This window comes from Metopolophium dirhodum, chromosome 8, assembly GCF_019925205.1.
Source record: "Metopolophium dirhodum isolate CAU chromosome 8, ASM1992520v1, whole genome shotgun sequence".
Classification (NCBI taxonomy): Eukaryota; Metazoa; Arthropoda; class Insecta; order Hemiptera; family Aphididae; genus Metopolophium; species Metopolophium dirhodum.
In genome coordinates, this window is record NC_083567.1 from 23,681,873 (window position 1) to 23,702,428 (window position 20,556).

The window sequence follows — 20,556 nt, forward strand, 5'->3', positions numbered from 1 at the left end:
TGACAAGACGTTTACGAAATCATGCGCTTCAACTGATTCAAACTAATACTGCTCATTTTTGTAAAGCACTCTAATATTTGTTGATACTGGAGTATGTCTATATTTTTATATTAGTAGGTACTATATAATATATAATATTATATAATTATGTATAGGTTTTTTCTTATTCCTGTTTTAATAATTTCCAGTAACGGTAAAAAAGTATTGCATTTTTAATTCAAGCACACATTCAACTTTTCAATTATAAATGAATGATTCATGTATAATGTAGATAATTAATTTACAGTAGATTAACATATTATACCTATTATTAATTGCAGTTCTGGTTTGTATAAGGAATTAATATGCATGCTGTTATAATTACCTAAAATCTTAAAAATACTTAAGTATCAATCACATTTTTTAAATCAATACTAGGTATAATAATTAATAACTGTAATATCTCATTAAATATTGGGTAAGTAACTATATACTTACTTCTTACTTCTTACTTTAATGTGTGTGTAAGTGTAATAAATGGAAGTTTGAGTAAGACTATAGTAGAACATACAACCTAACCTAACCTAACATACAGTTTATCATTCAAATTCATAGCACGTTACACAATTTAAAAAAATATATTTACAAAATAAGCATGGTGAAATATCTGATATACATATTATAATAGCGATATCATTATTAAAAATCCAAGGTCGTTTTGTGGATGTCATATAAAGCTGAACATGAAAGACGTCCATTTTGGATGATTTTATCTAACTGTGTTATCGACATATAACAAGCAGCACCGATTTTTTTTTCACTCGTCATGCACTGACACAGTGAATAATATTAATAGATTCAAATGACCGAATTTCGAAGTAGTAAACTCAAGCATTTAAAGCTAAACTGAATCTTGGCACACGATTGAATGAATAATATAGACAAAATTACAAACGTTATTCGACACACTGGATAGTATTTACTAAAATGTTTAATTAAGTTTTATTGTTGTTCCCTATAGATTACAACAAGCTAGAAAGTAGAAGGTATGTAGATGATAATACCTAACGAAAAGTATGCGTTTAGCTTACAGTTCACTAGAATTTTTAAATTACATATTCAGATTCATATCTCATGAAATCATATCAAATCTCAAACTAGTTTAAAAAGTGTATCTTTATAAGTTAATATTATATACCAGATACCTATACTTATTGCGGTCATAAGATAATGCCGGAGAGTAATACGCGCGTGTTATACACTTATACGTGTTTATAAATACCTTGGCCTATTGGCAATTTTTTAACATTCACCGATTTTTATTGAGGAAAATAATCTTTTCAAGATATTAATATATTACTATTATTATGAACCATCATCATTCATCATCTATATTATGGCAAATAAACGTAGGTACCTCCTTAGGCGTTTTTACATGTCAATATTGTAAGACAATGTGTTTTAACAAAATTACAATATAATTTATAACAAGTAATAACTATAACAAGAACAAACTTGTAATATTGTATAAGTTAATATTTTTCATTTCAGATTTCCGTTAAACATTATATAATATTATATATTATTAAGTGCGATAATATATTTATAAAAATATTTAATACAATGAAGACCATGCCACTCAATAGTAACTAATATTTATAAATTAAATTTGAATATTTTTTTGAAGGAAGGAACTTACAATATATTATAGTTAAACATTTAAATATAATATATAATTAGATATTATGCAATTTTGGTTTTAAGTCTATATGTTGGTAATAGGTATACATGGGTAACATAGTTGAGTATACGTCATGTAATGGGTATAGGTACATAGTTTTTACGTAAGAATAAAATTTATTTTAGGTAACTATTGAAGTTTAAATTATGGTTGAAGAGTATTATCTACCTACTTAATGTGTTTATAATATTTTTCGGGATTATTGATAGATTAATAGCTATATAAAGTATTAAATAGAACAAAGTAGGTAGGCACAAGTTAATTTACATGCGAGCGTATTGGTCGATAGGTGCATTGCACGTGCACAGGATAAAAAATATAATCCTAAATGTTTTTTGAAACCAAAATATCAAAAAGTTGATTTTTTTGGGTATATAACCCAAAAGAAAATCAAGTTAAATCGGCCGGTTTCCGGTTGTCAATGAACGCCTTCGCAAAATATAATACGCAAGCAGCTATACATATTATGTTATATTATAATAGCTGACAATAGTAAAATACTAAAATCGCCTAAAACCTGTTTTGTTGCATTTTAAACACTATTAAATGTGTACCTAGGATATTTCCTCCGGTCCTCAGGCCACACGTGTCAACGCGTAACGTCATGAAGTAAAGATTTTAATTAATATTATATACTATGCTAAATATGAGTAAAAGTAACTGCAGGTATAATATATACTACATATTATATATACATAAATATAGATGTAGCTAAACCTAGCTAATGCACACATTACTTTCGTTTATGTACAATTATCGCCAAATTATGCGCTACTTTAACAACCGTAATTTAAGTAAACCACCGTAATAACTTCAACGCCATAACTTTTTTACTACAGCCGTCGTGACGATAATTATTACACAATATCCACAGAAATATTAACTAACGTTACACGCATGGACAATCATTTTTAAATCGCGTTTTAAAGGTGTCACTGTATAGTGGAGTTTACCCATCGTCGAATTCGAATTTCGAATTCACTAATTTAACGTTTTAAATATTATATGAACAGTGTCAAAATCAATTTAAACGTGTGTATTTTACACTGCAAACGAATAACATAATTCAATACAACCCATTTTATATTAGTTATTAAAGTAATATTATATATAGTCACAGATATACCTATTTCGTTTTATACGGTCAAATGTGTTAAAATGTCACAATCATGAATCAATTATATTCAGCATTGGACGGTTTGCGTTACCAATATGTATATGCCTACCTTTATGCAGTCATTTTTGTGTATTTAAATAATCGAACTTGAAAATTCAGTGTTCTATTTTGTCTGACTGTTTATTGTATCTTAATGAATTGCTAAATAGTTTTGTATGGTTTCTGCACACTCGAGTAATTTACTGCAACTGTGTAAAATATAATATATTATAAAAAAAAATCGATCGCAAAAAATCCACCTTGGACGTTAAATATAATACAATACATAGGTACCTACTATACATAATAGTATAATATAGTTTCACAATAATATTATACTAACACGGGTGCCGTTGTTTCACAACTTTATGATTTATACGGAAGCGATCGCGAGGTATAATAATAATTTATTATAACTAGAGCTCGGATGTTAATGACCAAAATGTCAATTTTGCATTCAAAAATTTCAAAATATGCTAATATATGCCTTTAAATATATCAAATATATACCTATTTTTCAACAAATATATGCAAAAATGAAAAAATATACGCAAAAAATAAATTATGAACACTATTAAATGTATACTAAATATTATATCTATTTTAAACAATTACAAAAAATGGGATAATAGTGATTCAGAATTATTTTTGTTTTAAATGATTTTAAAATAACTTCATTGCAAAATACATAAAAGAAATAAAATACTATAAATATAAATATATAAACTAAAATATATATTAGGTAGTAAAAAGTGTTATGTTTATATTATATTTAAATATTTTAAATGCCACTAAATCTAGAAATTAGCAATATATGCATTTATATGCTCAAAAATGTCAAATATGCAAAAATATGCAAAAAAATGTTTGCCTATTTCTAATATAGACTTCAAGAATCAAATTTATATCTCACTCCGGTGTAATTCTGGCTGCGCGAAAAAAATATGCTAAGTCATAAACATCCGAGTTTTAATTATACCATATATAAAATTAATTGGAATCGGTAAAGAAATAAAAATCTCGCGGTATAGGTTCTCTTATTGGCAACAATTATTAACGTTTCGAGTTTTTGACCAATATGTCGTATAATAGTATTATAATATGTATTATAGAGACGCGTGTCTTACGATTTATCTTTAATCGATCATAATGATCATATTATATACTATCTCCATCTACATATAATATTATGTGTCTTTAATAATGAATAGTACACGTGCGCGCATACCCATACCGTAATTTTCCAATCGTGAAAGTCTTATTCCTGTAGGGTGGTGCGTTTACGAACATGGCCGCGCCTATCACACGCAATAAAATAATAAAATATATAGTTAGACGTTATTATATAGTTTTCCAACCGGAGATCAGCATCGTCGCCAGTAGCTGCAGCGGACACCCGTCAATTCGTATTAGGGCATATATATAATTGATAACCGGTCCGTTAGATTTAGATGCACTCATTATAATATTATACATGTATAGTATTATAATTATTATTATACGCACCTAATACACAATGGGGGAACGTCCTGCTATATATATAGGCCTAGCGCGTTGCGCCGTTGTGTCTTAAGTATGTGAGGAATTTTTTTTTACATATTATACGACCAGAGTGGCTGTTTTTTTAGGTCATGTCGTAGTACAAAGACCACAATAATAATATCATCATCGTCATTCTCGGTTTATATCTCTGTATAAAATCAATGTTTTCGATGACGTGAATAATGTAGATACCTATATACGTCTGTAGGTATCTCCTAATTTTTTTTCCCGATCTCGTTTTGTATTTTTATGTCATTTCAAGTGGAAACATACCTATTATGATCGTTGTCGGATGAATACATTTCTATGGATAAATTTGATTGATATGTATATTATGTGAGCATTGTGAGCAATGAACACTGAGCTGATACTATCATTGAAATAAAAAGTGTCATGAACTCTTCAAAAGATAAATTGTACAATTCATACCTTTAGTTTTAAAATTAATATCGATTTAATTCATTTAACTGAACATATTATAATAGTAGTATTTTATTATAATGCATATGTTCCGTTTATTATGTGACAAAAAAAAAATTATATTAGGTACCTATAATCAATAAAATATTCTAAAAAGATCGCGAATTATAAATTAAATCAAACGGAACTAGCGTGGAAACATTACTATACCAACATGCACAATGCACATCCTATGCTAATGTCATACAAATTAAACTTATTTTATTTTATATCAAGCCGTTACTCGCTAACAGTACGCCGTCCCAAAGAGGATAACATAATAATATGGTACCAATATATTATCGCTCGTGTGTTGCTCTCGTATAAAATAACGTATGCGTTCACAGTCGGGAGAAATATTATTGTTGGAAACTACAGTTGACTCGACATGGGGTTAATCCTCCACGACAGTAAAAGTCTGTCGGTATGTCAAAAGCGTCGTTCTAGGCGCTTAGACGCAAACAAATTAATGTTAAAAACACGCGCGTACATCTCATATAATTTATATAGGTATTCTTATATATATACTACACATATTAAAAACCTATGTCCATACTAAATTGTTATTTTTCTCTGAAATATTCTCTGAGTTATCTTACAGTATTATTTACGACTTCCGATTATTTAATCTCTCAAACCAAAAAAAAAAAAAATGTTTATATCACGTTGGCATAATAATAAATTAGAATTACGCGGGTTATAGCCTACAATACAAATTTTATTTTATATTACAACTGTTTCGAAAATATAGGTTCAATATCATCTTAACTTTATGGTTAACCGTTTTTACTTTTTATACTTACTTACATAGTTACATCATAATATTATACTATACGAAACGCGATTATATTTTAATATTTTATAGCTTGATAATTTATTACACATTTTTGTATCCATTGAACCATTCTAACATTTTTGATAGCCGACAATTAATTTTGTTTATAATTCATTGTACTTTTTGGTTTTTATGTAATTACCACATATACATTTAAAACAATTAGATAACTAACTTGTAAATTGTAATATACGTACCCGTATTGGACGATCATGTTATTACTATTACATATCAGTTAACATTTGCTGTCAAATATGATATAGGTACTATTGGTATAGGTATGTTACAACTTCACGAACTTTGAAAAGTTTTGACTAAAATAGGGTTTACGCATTTAAATTATATTAGGTATGTGTACATTCGATTGCACCGAAGCCTCCATAAATTTATCTAAGGGAGGGGGCAAATTTGTTAATACATATTAATACATAAAATATAACATTAATTTGCTGATTTAGCTAAACAGGATTTTTTATAATGGTGACCTTTTTTCATATAACCTTCAATTTTTTGTTTAGTAATTCATCATAGTATACTCAATTTAACGAAAAAATTCAAACAACCAGGGAGTCTGGGAGTGCCAAATGCCTTAGCTTAATCCTTCTGAGTCATGAGTGCCTGTGTTCTATTGAATGTAGTAATATTCCCTAACATACAATCACATTTTCTATTTGCATTTATTTGTCATCTATTAATCAAATAATACCGTCAAGTAATGTTGATGTAAAAATAAAACTTGTAAATTGGATTGAATCAAATTTGGTTGTTTTAAATTAGCTCTTATTTGACGTGGCGCCTATGCAGTTATCAATTTTTCAAAACTTGCAGTTTGGGATTTGTTGTTAATAGCGCGCATACTGTTCATAGACTTCAAAAATAGATCGTTTAGTTAGCGAGAACATTTTCAACCAATTAGAATAATATAAGATACTGCCATACAACTAATAATAAAAAAAAATTATTTCATTTTGGAAAAATATCCATTTACATAATAAATTCAGTATCTACCAACAAATAATAAATATTAAATTACAAGAGATGTTGATAAGACAATGTAAATATTAATTAGCATGTGATTGCGAGCGAATGGTATCAAATGCTAATACTGGTTAGCCATTTAGTTATCTATTATTTTACATCTGTGATAATTAATAATTTATAATAGGTACGTTATACAGTTTTGTGTAGACTATTGTAATATATAATAATATATTCCTTAAAACGTTTTCACAATTTCTGTAACATACAAATTAAAGGACTTGTATAGGTACGTAATTATATTATATTATGTACTACAATAGGCTGGAGATGTTAAAACAATTCATTATTTTTATTTAATGTAAAAGTATTACGTTCAATTCAAGTTATATAATATATATTTAATAATAAAATAATTTTAAAATATTATTTCACAGGTTTTTAAAATTATAGTAGAAGGATATACCTACTTATTAAAGTTTTCAAACCAATTTTTTTATTCTCACGTTGTTTCTAACTAAGAAAATTAATATATTATATGTAGGTACATATAGTAATTTGTATATTTTACTCGACTGATACGCCAAACATAATTTTCAAATAGTTTATTAAGTACCTATTAATCATTGAAGAACAAAGCAAACATTTCACTCTTTAATAATCTTAATATTTTGGGTATTACATAAATATTGTGCTCACAGGCCTCAGTCACTGTTAATGCTGCAGTACAGCTACAGCTACTATAAACTCGTAATACTAGGGAATTAAGTAATTTCTGTGTTTTATTTTTTATAAACAATAAAATGGCAATTATCATTGTTAAAATGTCATCCGTACAAATTCTATTAGAATTTAATTACAGAATAGAAAAAAAAGGATTCTACTATTTTGCAATAAAATCGAAGACATGCTTTAATACGTGTGTGGTCGGTGGTGACCCCGAGAGGTCATGTTGCTTATGTTTCTGTTCACTTTGATTTGTTTTTAATAACATTCGTTATTAAAAAGATGGAAAAAAGTCATCGGAATAAAAATAAGAAATTGCACCGGTTCCCCAAAATTAATACCTCATTTGTCTCGCAGAAAATACAAATATCCTTTGTTTTGTGCCGCTGACCTCAAGCGAGTAACAATACATCTGTCATCGAATGTGTGTCCTTCGTATATGATTTATGTGTTGTGGCACCGTAATCCAAAAATTCAATAAGCAAAACTATTGTAATAATAACTTTTCATAATAATTTTCACACACGACACATTATAATGTAGGAAAGTATGCATATAGGTGCTACCTATCCTAGAAAATATAAATACAAATATCGTGATAACAATAAAGTCGCAAATGTTAAATGTCATTATTTTACGGTTTAAAGATCTAATAATATTACATGTTATGTACAAATATAAAATAATGACATCAAAAATAAAATTGCCTCAACAAACATTGTACAAGCTTTTCGAACTGAAAAAATTAGATTATTTTAATAGTACCTAATGAATTATGAAGTCATACCTGGTTAAGACTTCTAGAGTGGACGCTATTTGTAAACTGTTTCGAGCGATCTATTATTACTTAATTTTGCAACAGTTTTGTGTTAAGAGTACAAATTGGAAAAATTACAACTTTTTAAATGTTTCTTCTTTGTATGATAAATTCATAAAACAAAATATTTAATCTAATTTAAATTATTTGATATTTTATAAAAACGTAAAATATTTGTGAACCCTCTTATTTTTTAAATTTATTAAAAAAAATAAACATTCATTATTTCTGAAATGCATTTACTTCCATTATATTATATTATTGAAATATGTAGGTTGTTAGAATACAATAAATTAAAGACAGACACTCTGAATACTTAATTTTCTAATGTCGAAATTATTATATTTTAAATATTACTATTTTGTTATTCATGTTTTACAAAATAATAAATTCATTATATTACAACCAAACCTAACCTAACCTTTTTAATTTTGTACAGACATTTTAGAATAAAAATGTACATATATTGCCTATTTATTACGCCGTCGTTATTTGATACGAATTTTGTATATTAATACCTATATTATATAAATGATGTACCATAGCAGCTGCTACACCCAATTAATTGTGAAGCTTTAATAACTTTTGATTAGAATTTAACAAAAAAAATGTCGTTTGCAAGCTACTAGATATTTTTCGTCTGCAAGGAAAATTGAAGAATCATAGATAGGTTTTGGATATAATGCAGTGGAAAATATCTAGTAGCATGCTACATTTTGTTAGGAATTTAATTTAATATAATTTTTTTTTATTGTTAATTTGCGTTTCGATGGCAATAAACAAAGCGTTACGAAAATCGGTCTTGCAAAAATCGGTTAGAAAATGAGAAGAATGTTAAAAATATATATATATATATATCAAGTATATTTCGGTATAAACACTGTAAACTATACTTTATGTTTGAAAGTAGGTAATCATGAAATCAATTTAAATTATCCCAAAACATAATTAATTTGATAGTTTATTTTTTTCCGAGATGCTGGGAATTTCGAGGGAACAAGTTGTCTACCGAGAATCGAATAATTATTATTAATTTTGAATAATTTACAGGCATTATTACACTTTGAACTATAATGTCTATGCCACGCACACTGATACGCGTGTATATTTAATGAGCCTTCATAAGACCGAGTTACTCGTTTAAAACACCGCTCAAAAGTTATTTCATAATAAATTAAGAAAATTTAGAATCGTATTCGTATATAGGTTCGTATTATGTATTAACATTGAAACTAAACTTCCTTAATACGCGTTGAAAAAATACGTTTAAGAAAAGAAATTGCGTGCCATATAATTATTGTTATACGCACCGTAATAATAATTACACGTTTAATCTCATTGTGTCGAAGGAAAAAAACTTGTGTAAAGAAAAAAAAACACTACCTACTCGTTCGCACGTGAACAGAGCATCAACTGTAATTATTATTGCCCCTCGACTATCATTTGATAATTACCTTTTAAGCGAGCGTATTACGGTTGCTTGCTGCCGATCGTTGAACATCGTTTTGCTAAACGTTACAATGTCGCACATAAGTCTAGTGATATACCTACCGGCTACCTGCACTTTAAAACGATCTTAACGTCGTAATTTGCCATCATATACTTTTATCAAGAAAAATTGTTCCGCTTACTGCAGTGGACGGTGTGATACGATTACTTTATTAACGTGCCCATCGAGTTTTGATTTGTTTTAATCTCGATCGTGTAACAATTAATAACAATAGTATTATTATAATATCAATTAAAAACAATATATAATCCTATATAAAAACCTACACCAGTACACCACTCGTTTAAAACGTATATAATATACAATAACCGTGAGAGATTTAACATAATTTTTTTGGATTTTGCTCAAATAATATTGTAAACATGTTGATAGCATTCAACTGTTAAAAGTTTTAACATACACTTTCATGAAAACAATAATGACAGAAACAATGATACTGGATTAATTGTCTTTCGTAGCAATACTCCTATAAATATTTGCAATATTTGGAAATTCACCATCGATACAAACTTATTTCGGCAATTATTGGCAATTATTGTAGTAACCGGCTTGTACAATAACTATTATATATTTGTATTTTGTATATATATATTTTAAACCACTATCAGGATTTGGTGACATAATTTTTCCCCAGAAATTTCTTCATCATCCTAAACACCATCACGACACCACGCTAGTCTGTTAAGCGAAATCAACTTTGTCAGAATGCCAGTATATACCTAATATAAATAAACAACATAAATTGTTTAAAATACCTAAAAAGGATATAAGTATATAGTTATCTAACACATATTATGCAGTTGGTTTATTATTTGTTCGCGCGCATGTATTTTGCGTAATTATTATGAGTACTCATTATACCTACTATATTTCACTCTTTTCACCCAAAATATAACGAACCCATTATGTGTCCGTTGTATGATCTCATGTGCCTCGGATAAGAAGAGTTATTATTTTTGTTCGTATTTACACGAGGACAAACACCGTTCCGGCATTAACGGCCCGGAACATTTCTTATATTATATACTCACCACCCGCTGCGTATGGTTCACTACTCGTATAATAATATATACAAGTAGTATATAATATAGTAATATATATTATATATTTAAATGCAATTTAATATATATGTATATTGTATATATTATATAGTGACACTGGGCTAAATTAAACCGTCGAATGTTTCAGATGACTGAAGTGACGAGCAGGACCGTCGGTTTCAGAACATCTGCCGACGGTGACAGGAAAGCCTTGTCCGTGAGAAGATACGAGGCCAAACCTCCGGAAAACTTGGAACTGGTAAGTCACACGCATTATCACACTATAGTACGACGATGACGACAATAATATATGTCGACCATCTTCTATTTTAATGTATAACTACATGGTAAGTTTGGATTAGGTTAGGTCAGCCTAACCTAACCCAACCCCGTGTTTTTAAACCTTAAAATATAAAATGTGTGAAGTATACTGTTCAAGTTATACAGCAGTAACCTAAACGCAGGCACGAGATGTGAGACCATACTTTTCGAAAGAACAAAACTTCCATAATCTAATTTAAGGTATTTAGAATGTCAAATTAGTTTAAAATACTTACAACGGTTACCTAACTTTTTATTGATAGGTAATTAATTACGTCCTATATTCAACGCATTTTTAAATGAGGACGTAGCGTAATAACATTATATTATATTGATAGAGAAGGTATAATATAATAAATTACGATTACCGACGACTTGCCTAAGTAGTACTAGAGTGTCTATCTTTCCCTATTTTTTTATTTTCTATCACTATATTATGTACTGTATAGAAGTATCACGTATAGTATAACATATTAATAAATAACATTTATTCAACATAAAAGTATTATAGTTTGTTCTACATTTATCGTTATCATGATTATAATTTATCACCAACGTGTTTGATTTTAATTGAATTTATAATTTTGCTAATTCTCAATATTCATGTAGGTAAGTAATAGAGGCTATCCAGAATGTCTAAATAATAATGATGTAGTAACAAATTTAATGATTTCAAAAATACTTTAACCAAATGTTATAAGATTTCTTTAGGGAAATTTCAGATGATATGACATTTGCGACCTGTGACAAAATATAGAATCCCTATAAAGTATTAATAGGTTATAATTTAAATAATATGTCATTTTCACCGTATTCATATGTTATGTTTACATTATAAATACATGTGGTTTATAAAGTGTCATAACATTCTCCAAGATAACGTCATGTCCAAATGCTTAACCCGTATAAACACATCGGCTTATTGTTTGTACAATTTCTAGTTGTTCAAAATATTATTCACGTTTGTAACACGGCAAATATTTTATTGTTTAGCCCATATTTTTATTTTTTATTACATTCCGCGCGTACCTAATATTATATACCTACCAATAGCCTATAGAGTATTTTAAAATATTAGTTTACCGTATGTCTATAATATATTTATATTGTTTTAAGTACGTACCCAGTGCCTATTCCATGACTCTGTTGCGCGTACATTAATGTATTTTATTGAACAGCATTAAACACCATTGTGTATATTATATTGTATAGGTACTTAATTAACATAATTTACCGTATCATACGTAGTATAGTAATAAAACCCGTATAATGGTATGTCACGTATATTCTTACAAAAAATAACTGGGTACCTCTATAACTACATTTTAATGACATTTATTATATAGACGTACAAGTTAATTGAAAAAAAATATGGACATACTGCTTTAAGCGTTGGGCAGGCCACTGTGGTTTCGGGTGAGCCACTGGGACGGGCGTGTAAACGATGGATTTTCTCTTGAAAGCGTCCTGGGTGCAGTTTTTCTTATTGTTTAAAAAAATATAATTAAATATAATTTTTTTTTATTTTAAAGCTGTTAAAGTTGATAACGTGGAAACTTGGGAAAATAACATGAATCGAAATTCCAAATTAATTGGAACGAAATATTTTAGTAGCTATTTTTATATTTCATTGCTATGTAATTAACCATATAATATTATATTTATATTATATTTCATAATCTAGCAAACAGTACGATGGTAAAAAACAGAAAATTATTTAGATAGACTATGTGATTTTAAAATTGTTTCAATTTTTTTCAGTTTTGATCATATTAGGTCTTAGAGTTTCACTATGTTAACAACTACTGTGGACCTTTTTATTGATATAAATATAGAATATTATACCACATATATACCTCTTGCAGTAGTTCTAGACTTCTAGATAATATAATTGTTCGGCATTGCGTGAACTATCAATATATTAATACTACACAAGTTTAAATTACCATTATTATTATAATGAATGACTGAGAACATAGTAAGAAGTACTAGTAGAAAATTAAACATTTTCGGATTATAATTAAATTTGAGATAAAAATGATTTTTTTTTTTATGAATATGATTGATTCGCAATTAATTTTCCGAACGTAATTATAACCTAACCTCCGGTGTTTGAGACTAGGGTTTGTTTTGCAGTAATTCGAAATTAAGATCGTAAACGCTCTGAATTTATATTACTTTTATTATATTATGTTGTGTAGGTGTTTTCGAAAATCCATCGGAAGACTAGGGTGAATGTAATAATGTCGTGCGTAATGCGTATAGTTAATATTGGAATTTCGTTTAGTTTTCCATTTACATATGCGACACACAATATTTTATTATACTATTAGGTAGGTAGGATGTAGTTAGGCATTTAAATTTAAAACTGCGTAGACGCTTCGTAGTTGGACCCGCGACGACCTTTATGCTCACGGTGACTCGTTTCTCGATTAACGCGTCAGATACCGCCTTAGACTTGTAATAATATATTATAAACTACGGACACAGTGCGGCGTTTAGTATACCGGAATCCTGAGTTTCCGGTTGTGCGTGCATATACGTGGTAGCGGCCGGTATAATATTATAATACTTACAATATGCTCGTATATATTATAATAAATAGTGTCGATATCGTGGTATGTAGGTATATTATACAGGGTGATTCGCCAAGCATGTTCACCACCCCCCCCCCCCCCCCCACCATTTTTTTCCTAAATAATGAATTTATATGTAAACTCTGATTTTTGGAATTTTTAAATAATATACTTGAGGGTCATATTTTGAAATTCTTAGAATTTTTACACAATTTAAGAGGTGTCCTGTCGTGGAGATTCAAGGTATTTTTTTCAAATTTAAATCATTCTTTTTTCCCTGTATACATTGTAAATTACATGAATTTTTTAAAAATTAGGATGTACCAATCTAAATCTAAATTCGAACTGGTAGTTTTTGAGTTTTTAACTTTGTGTACTAAGGATAATAGGTCCATTATATTAATGGGTTTAAAAGATGTGGGGGCTTAAATGATTTGAACATTTTAGAATTTAATTTTAATTAATAATTATTATAATAATTTAATATTAATCAACATTTTATATTTCTGTAAAACTATGTTTAAACGTTTAAAGACTATTATACATTTTAATAACTCAGAAATTATTACTCGTTCGAATTTTTATTTAAATATAGATACATCAACATCAATTTTTCAATGAAAGAAATTTGTGTCGTCACAGGGCACTCTTTAAATTGTATAAAAATATAAATAATTGAATTCATCATGGCCCTTAAGCATACCTACTTGAAAATGCTAAAAATCAGGATTTGACAAAATGTCAAAATGTATATTATTAAAGAAAAAATGGGGATGAACATGCTGGCTGCATGCAGGTGAATCCCCTGTAAAGTCTAGTTCTGAAACGTATGATTACGAACGAATAAAACGATTAAAAAAAAAATCAAATCAAATCGATCTGACCTCGAAACCGCGACTCGTGGAAGATCCGGAAAAACGAAATTACGTGAATCGGGTACCTATATTATTATTATTACGCGACGCACTCGCTAGCGATGTGAATAGAGTGCGTTGATTGCGTCGAGCCGGCACCCATTTTTTTCTCACCGACACGCGTTTTCGTAAAACGGAAACAAAAACTGTGAATAGATAAAAATATAAAAAACCCTACGAAATCGTAGCCCGTCCGCAACCGGCGAAAAGTGAATGAGCATGCGTTGTTGTACCCATGTGCAGTATGTGTATAGGTAGAAAGTGGAAGTGCGCGAGCGCTCGCGTCGGATGGAACGCGCGCGCGGGAGAGGAGGATGCCGCCGCGGCCACGGTACTCTGCGCAGTCTGTCCGTCCGTCGCCTAACCCGTCGCTCGCGCGTTGGCGGCAAAATAATCGCGTCCGACCCCTCTGTGGTCGTCGTCGTAGTCGTCGGTGTGTGTTTTTGTGTGTGTGTGTGTGTGTGCGTCACATGGTGGTCAAATGGTCTTAGTATTTTTTTAAACTTTTTTTTTATGTGTTTCACATTTTGTAATATTATTGTCTTCTTTACTACCCATATATTATTATAATATAACACAATAATATTATAGTCGTTTATTATGCATACCTCCCACGTGATGTGCTGTTACGACCGTTATATGGACTATCGCCGGTAAATCGTTGGCCCGGCGCGCAAACCAAACACAATATAGCTCACATAATATATATTTTGTTTATACGTCTTTCGAATGGTAGTCATACTTATCGTGCCTGCACCGACGTCGCCCGATAATGGGGCTGGGAGGTACGGCAGAATTGTCGACCCGGCCAAGAGCCCCGGTGACAGGTCCACCTCGACCACGTCCATATCGTTCGTGTCGTCTGATAACTCGTCGTATTGTTTTTCGCAGGTCGATCCGGACAATCTGATTGCCACCACCAAAGAAGGTAAGAAGACCGATATGATTATATTATTATTATTTATTATTGTTCTTTATTCATTGTAATTAATTTATAATATACCTACATATACTATATACAACAAAACGTGCTGCATTATGTACCGGATAATATAATATTAAGAACTTAGCTATACAAGTATACACGTATACGGTTTATAGAACAAAGATTATAGACACATGTCAACGGAGTTTACTTATAATAGCTATAACCGTTCGTGTGGGTTAGGCTCTGCAAAAATCCTCGTAAGCTCTTGACCCACACCCTAAGACTCCGAATTATTACCATAAATGTATATCGCCGAGCCCCGTAAATGGAGTGTATAATACACAATAATTGTATTTAACAAGGCAACTATAGTGCCTTTGATTATACATTTCAAAATAGTACTTAATATTTCCTATAAAATAAAAATTTAAAATTAAAGCGTGTATCATTAAAATTGTATAATATTATATTTTGCATTAAAAATAAACATGCCTACTCTGTTCTTAAAATATGTGATTCATGAAGTGTTTTGAATCATTTTTAATTTCTTTATTCTCTATGCATAAAAACTGAAAACTAATCCCACGCTAGATTTAGTGCAGAGTATATATACGGTATAATATAATATTATATAGTATTAAACTAAAACTTGTACACTTACGGATTTTATTACACTACGATTTCAAGCTAATATTGGTCACAAAGTGTTTATTTGGATGCGTATTTCAGATCTAATAAGATGTTATTATTATAACACATGGTAATTATCGAAAGCAATAATGATGTTCACATTTTCTACTAATTTTTATTTTTCTTAAATTCAATTAAGACATGTACTAGAAACATCTGCGTTTAACCGTGAACATAATTAACGTTGAACTCGTTAATGTAAGTGCGTTTCTCATATAGTAGGTACCTATAATACATGGCTACACATAAATACTGAACTCACCACGATTGACCATTACAAATCGCAATAAATAGAACGTCAATAAATCTAAATGCTGTGGTCAATTATTCAAGTTTTTGCCCCGTACGGAATGTTAGTGTCATTAGTGCAAAAATGTTTATTTTTAAATTTGCATACCCGTCAAAAAGCAGCCTCAACCACACGTTTTGATCGATTGTGATAGCATAGATTTACAGATCACAATATACAGGTGAATAGTAAATACACCACCAACATGCCTTAAATCAAATAAAAATATTTTCAACCAGTTCGATATTGCGTGTCTGACGCAAACCCATTGGACTTTAGAAATCGTTTCACGTACACGAATTCATTATGTTGGCGTCAGTACATCATATCGATAAACGATTTTCGAAATAATAATAATGTTCTCTGCACATCCGTGACACGAGATGAATAATAAACATTTTGAAAACAAGAGAAAACGCGAAATACGATCCCAAAATCTATACGATTATGCTACCATGAATATGGTAATTTTTAACCATAGATATTTACGATACCTTCACATCAAAGTTTCGTTGAACTCGCAAAAAGGACTGTAATAAAATGAACTCATACAATTATACAGCGTCCAGTGTGCGTATAATTGTTACTGAATAAGATAAAATAATGAAACTAGATCGACATAAATGTTGCGCCTAAAATAAAATAATAAATCCAATCAATTTATAATAGTGTTCAAATAGATGCTTTTAAATATACATATGTGTGACGAAATAAAATAAGACACCAAGTACACATTTTCTTGATCTGATGCTTAAATATACGTGATTAATATATATTATTTTATTGCTAAAACCTTTAATATAGCAATAAAATGTAGTGTAACTATAAAAGCTATAAATATTTTAACTTCACACTTATAATAGTTAGGTACCTACCTTTTATAAAATAAAACATTAATATAAAACACATGTATCTATCAGACTTTCCTGCTTTTTGCAGTGTTTCAGCTATGACCAATGCCTTTGAACATTTTGTATTTTACCCGATATTATGTGATTTATTATTATAATTGTGTCGCACAAAGTAAAAATCTTTCAAAATGTAAACCATTTTCAAACTATAATAATAGGAAAAATATACATAAGTATTAAGAATAAATTACATTACATAGAGCTAGCCATCAATGAAAGTATCTATTTGATAAATAGATTAAAAAAAAGTAGATTTCCGATTTTTTTAAACTTTGAATATATAATATGACTTTAAGACACTAATTTACAATAATAAAATAGTATACATCCTATAACCTACTCGTCGATATTAATGCTATAATTAACTAAATCACTGGACTCGTTTGAACTGAAAATGAACTAAAAAATTGCTGGTTGTTAAGTGAAACTCGAATAAATTTAATATTTTCCCGGACGAATAAGCACGCCATTATAAAATAAAATATGATTAGCCAATAATTGATTATACAAATATGGGTGTCAATTCTCACTGACCTAACGCTAGTTACTAAACTGGGTGTTGGTGGTTTTATGGATATTAAACGTCTGTGGCTTGAAATCAGCATAGATCAGCGTACCGTGACAATTATTATTATATTGTAAAATGCAAAATAAACCTATATCAATCTACGTATATTCTATTGGTTTTTTGTTTACTTCATATTATAATATACGAGTTTTTACATGGGATTATAAATTAAATTGAAGATAGAAAAAAAAATTCGAATAAACATAACTCACGGATCATCGATTAGTACCTACAGCTTAAAAACGAGAGGGAAAATAATATTATTAGGAATTATATTTAGAGAGTAATGAGAATAACAGTAAAAATCGCCAAGGTGGTGTTTTTTGCACTTTAGCATATATATTAATATTCGTGACGTACCTAAAACACAATAGATGGATAAAAATCTGTGTTTATTTGTGTTTTGCAATCATTGCATAGTGTGCAATTAACTTCTTTGTAAAATATGGTTTATATACACTTACACTATTATAAACAGTTACCACCAGCTAACTAGCAGCGACTACAAATAACACGAAATTAACGTTATACTTACACACATTATTACCTTAACATTTTATTAGTTCTAAAAACTCTACGGTTTTGTGTTTTTAAAAATCAGGAACAGTCAAATATTTATAATTTAAATTTTATTATTCGTATCGGATAATACCTAACATGTATTATATTGAAGAACAGTGAATATAGTGTATATTATAGTAATTTTGCTTCAGACAAAAAATAAAATAAAAGTAAAAAAATACGTGTTTGAAATTATTTCAGCATTATTAGTAATACAATAATTAAGTTCAATTGCAAATACACAGATTTAAAAAACATAATAATTATTATTTTCTATTATAATCGATAATTTATCACCCGTCCACGCTTAAAATTACATTTCATTGACGTAACTATGATCTATAAACATAAAGTATATAAAATACCAGGATCATACTGATTAATGATTATAACCGGTTACATACGATTAACTAACAAGGGTTATCGAATTATTTTAAAGAGTAATTCGATACAGCAAATGATCTAATATAACTAGATTTAGTTTTTTTTGTTTCTGGTTTATTCTCTAATAATAATAATAAAATACATTGTTTAAACTTTAAATAAAGACAAATATTATATAACTGACTCGAAAAATTAATAGGCAGGTCTTATGAAATAATTCTATGTTACACGACGTATTATTATAACTTTTTATAGTTTTTACTTCAGTCAGTTTTCAAAAATGAAAAAAAAATCACACGCTATTTTATATATTATGCTTAGTCAACAAAAATTTACCCAACCCAGTAAATAGGTAACACACAGTTTGTTTATAGAAAATATATATAACAGTTGTTTATATTATTATCGTTTAAATGTACTGTTGTGACATTACATACACTATTTTAGTTTAAAATTAGCATACTAGTATTACCACAATGTACACCATGCGGAAGCATCTCGAACATCGGTTCGTCTGAAGCGTTTTTTGAACAGCATTGTGTACTTTCTCCGGGGTATTGTTAAATTGTTATGTTTTTCAGGCCTCTATATGAAGTCAAAACGTTTGTTATCCAATGGGTACGAAAAAAAAACAATAACGATAATAATAATAATTATTATTATTATATTACTAACGTAGCTGGTGGCTACGTGTGAATGTTTTATTCATTGCAATAAATTATAATAAAATATACATTATCCCTACTAAACATGGATTTGTATACGACACCCTTGTATTGCTATTGATGAGAAAAATATTGTCATTCCTCCATCGGAAAGGAGACTAGTATATATGTATAGGAACACAGTTTTGAATATTGTGCAGTAATATAATAATATATTAAATTGTTATATAGGTACGCTTGACTAACTCAGTTACCCATGAGATAAAAACAATTCGCGTACTTTAAATAATAATTGTTAATAGTCTTCGGACAATAGAAAACGTACTTAAGATGTCTTTTGAAGGTCGGCCATCATAGGAAATAATAAAATAATAAAATCAAACTTAAACACATGTACTAGAAAAAATACAATTAAATATTAAACATTTTAAACCCTTACATTATATTAGTTGCATATTTAACGTATTGTGCGCGCAATCGCTTATAACTCAATTATATACATTTTACAAATTGAAATAATTATCTGTTGGAGTGGGAAATCTCAAATCGTGTATATAAATATAAGCGTATATACAGATACAGATAAACATGCAGATATAACATTAATTCCAAAGTAATTTTTAGCAAAATATATTTGACTGTGGTATGTTGACACCATTTTATCAACAGAGAAAATTGTGACAATTTTACGCGTACGAAAAATCAGGTGGTAGATCAAATCTTTTAATAATATGTCTTTCAATTTTGATTGATAGTCATTCGAAGTATACAAAATGGTGTACACAAAAGAAGGAATGAAAACGTTTGGCCCTAATATATTTTTCGCTTGTGCCGCAGTAGCGTATATGCTCATTAATATAATTTCTTAACTACCGGTTGACAGATTAATAGGGCCCTATAGTCTAGCCTATATTATAGTTCGAGCGTGTGTGTATATGCATACTACACCATTGCGTATAAATGTGT

General features: G+C 29.1%; 1 protein-coding gene across 2 annotated transcripts in view; it reads left to right on the plus strand.

Annotated features, from left to right (window-relative positions):
- LOC132949847 (uncharacterized) overlaps positions 1-20,556 on the plus strand; it is a 67,214-nt gene that overhangs the window by 16,335 nt on the left and 30,323 nt on the right. Inside the window, exons 2-3 of one of the 2 annotated variants that reach the window (XM_061020928.1) lie at positions 10,932-11,042; positions 15,486-15,522. In XM_061020928.1, coding sequence (XP_060876911.1) covers positions 10,932-11,042; positions 15,486-15,522 — 148 coding nt within the window. Of the gene's footprint in view, positions 1-10,931; positions 11,043-14,934; positions 15,523-20,556 lie in introns of those variants that run through there. The other variant, XM_061020927.1, reaches the window with a different exon arrangement.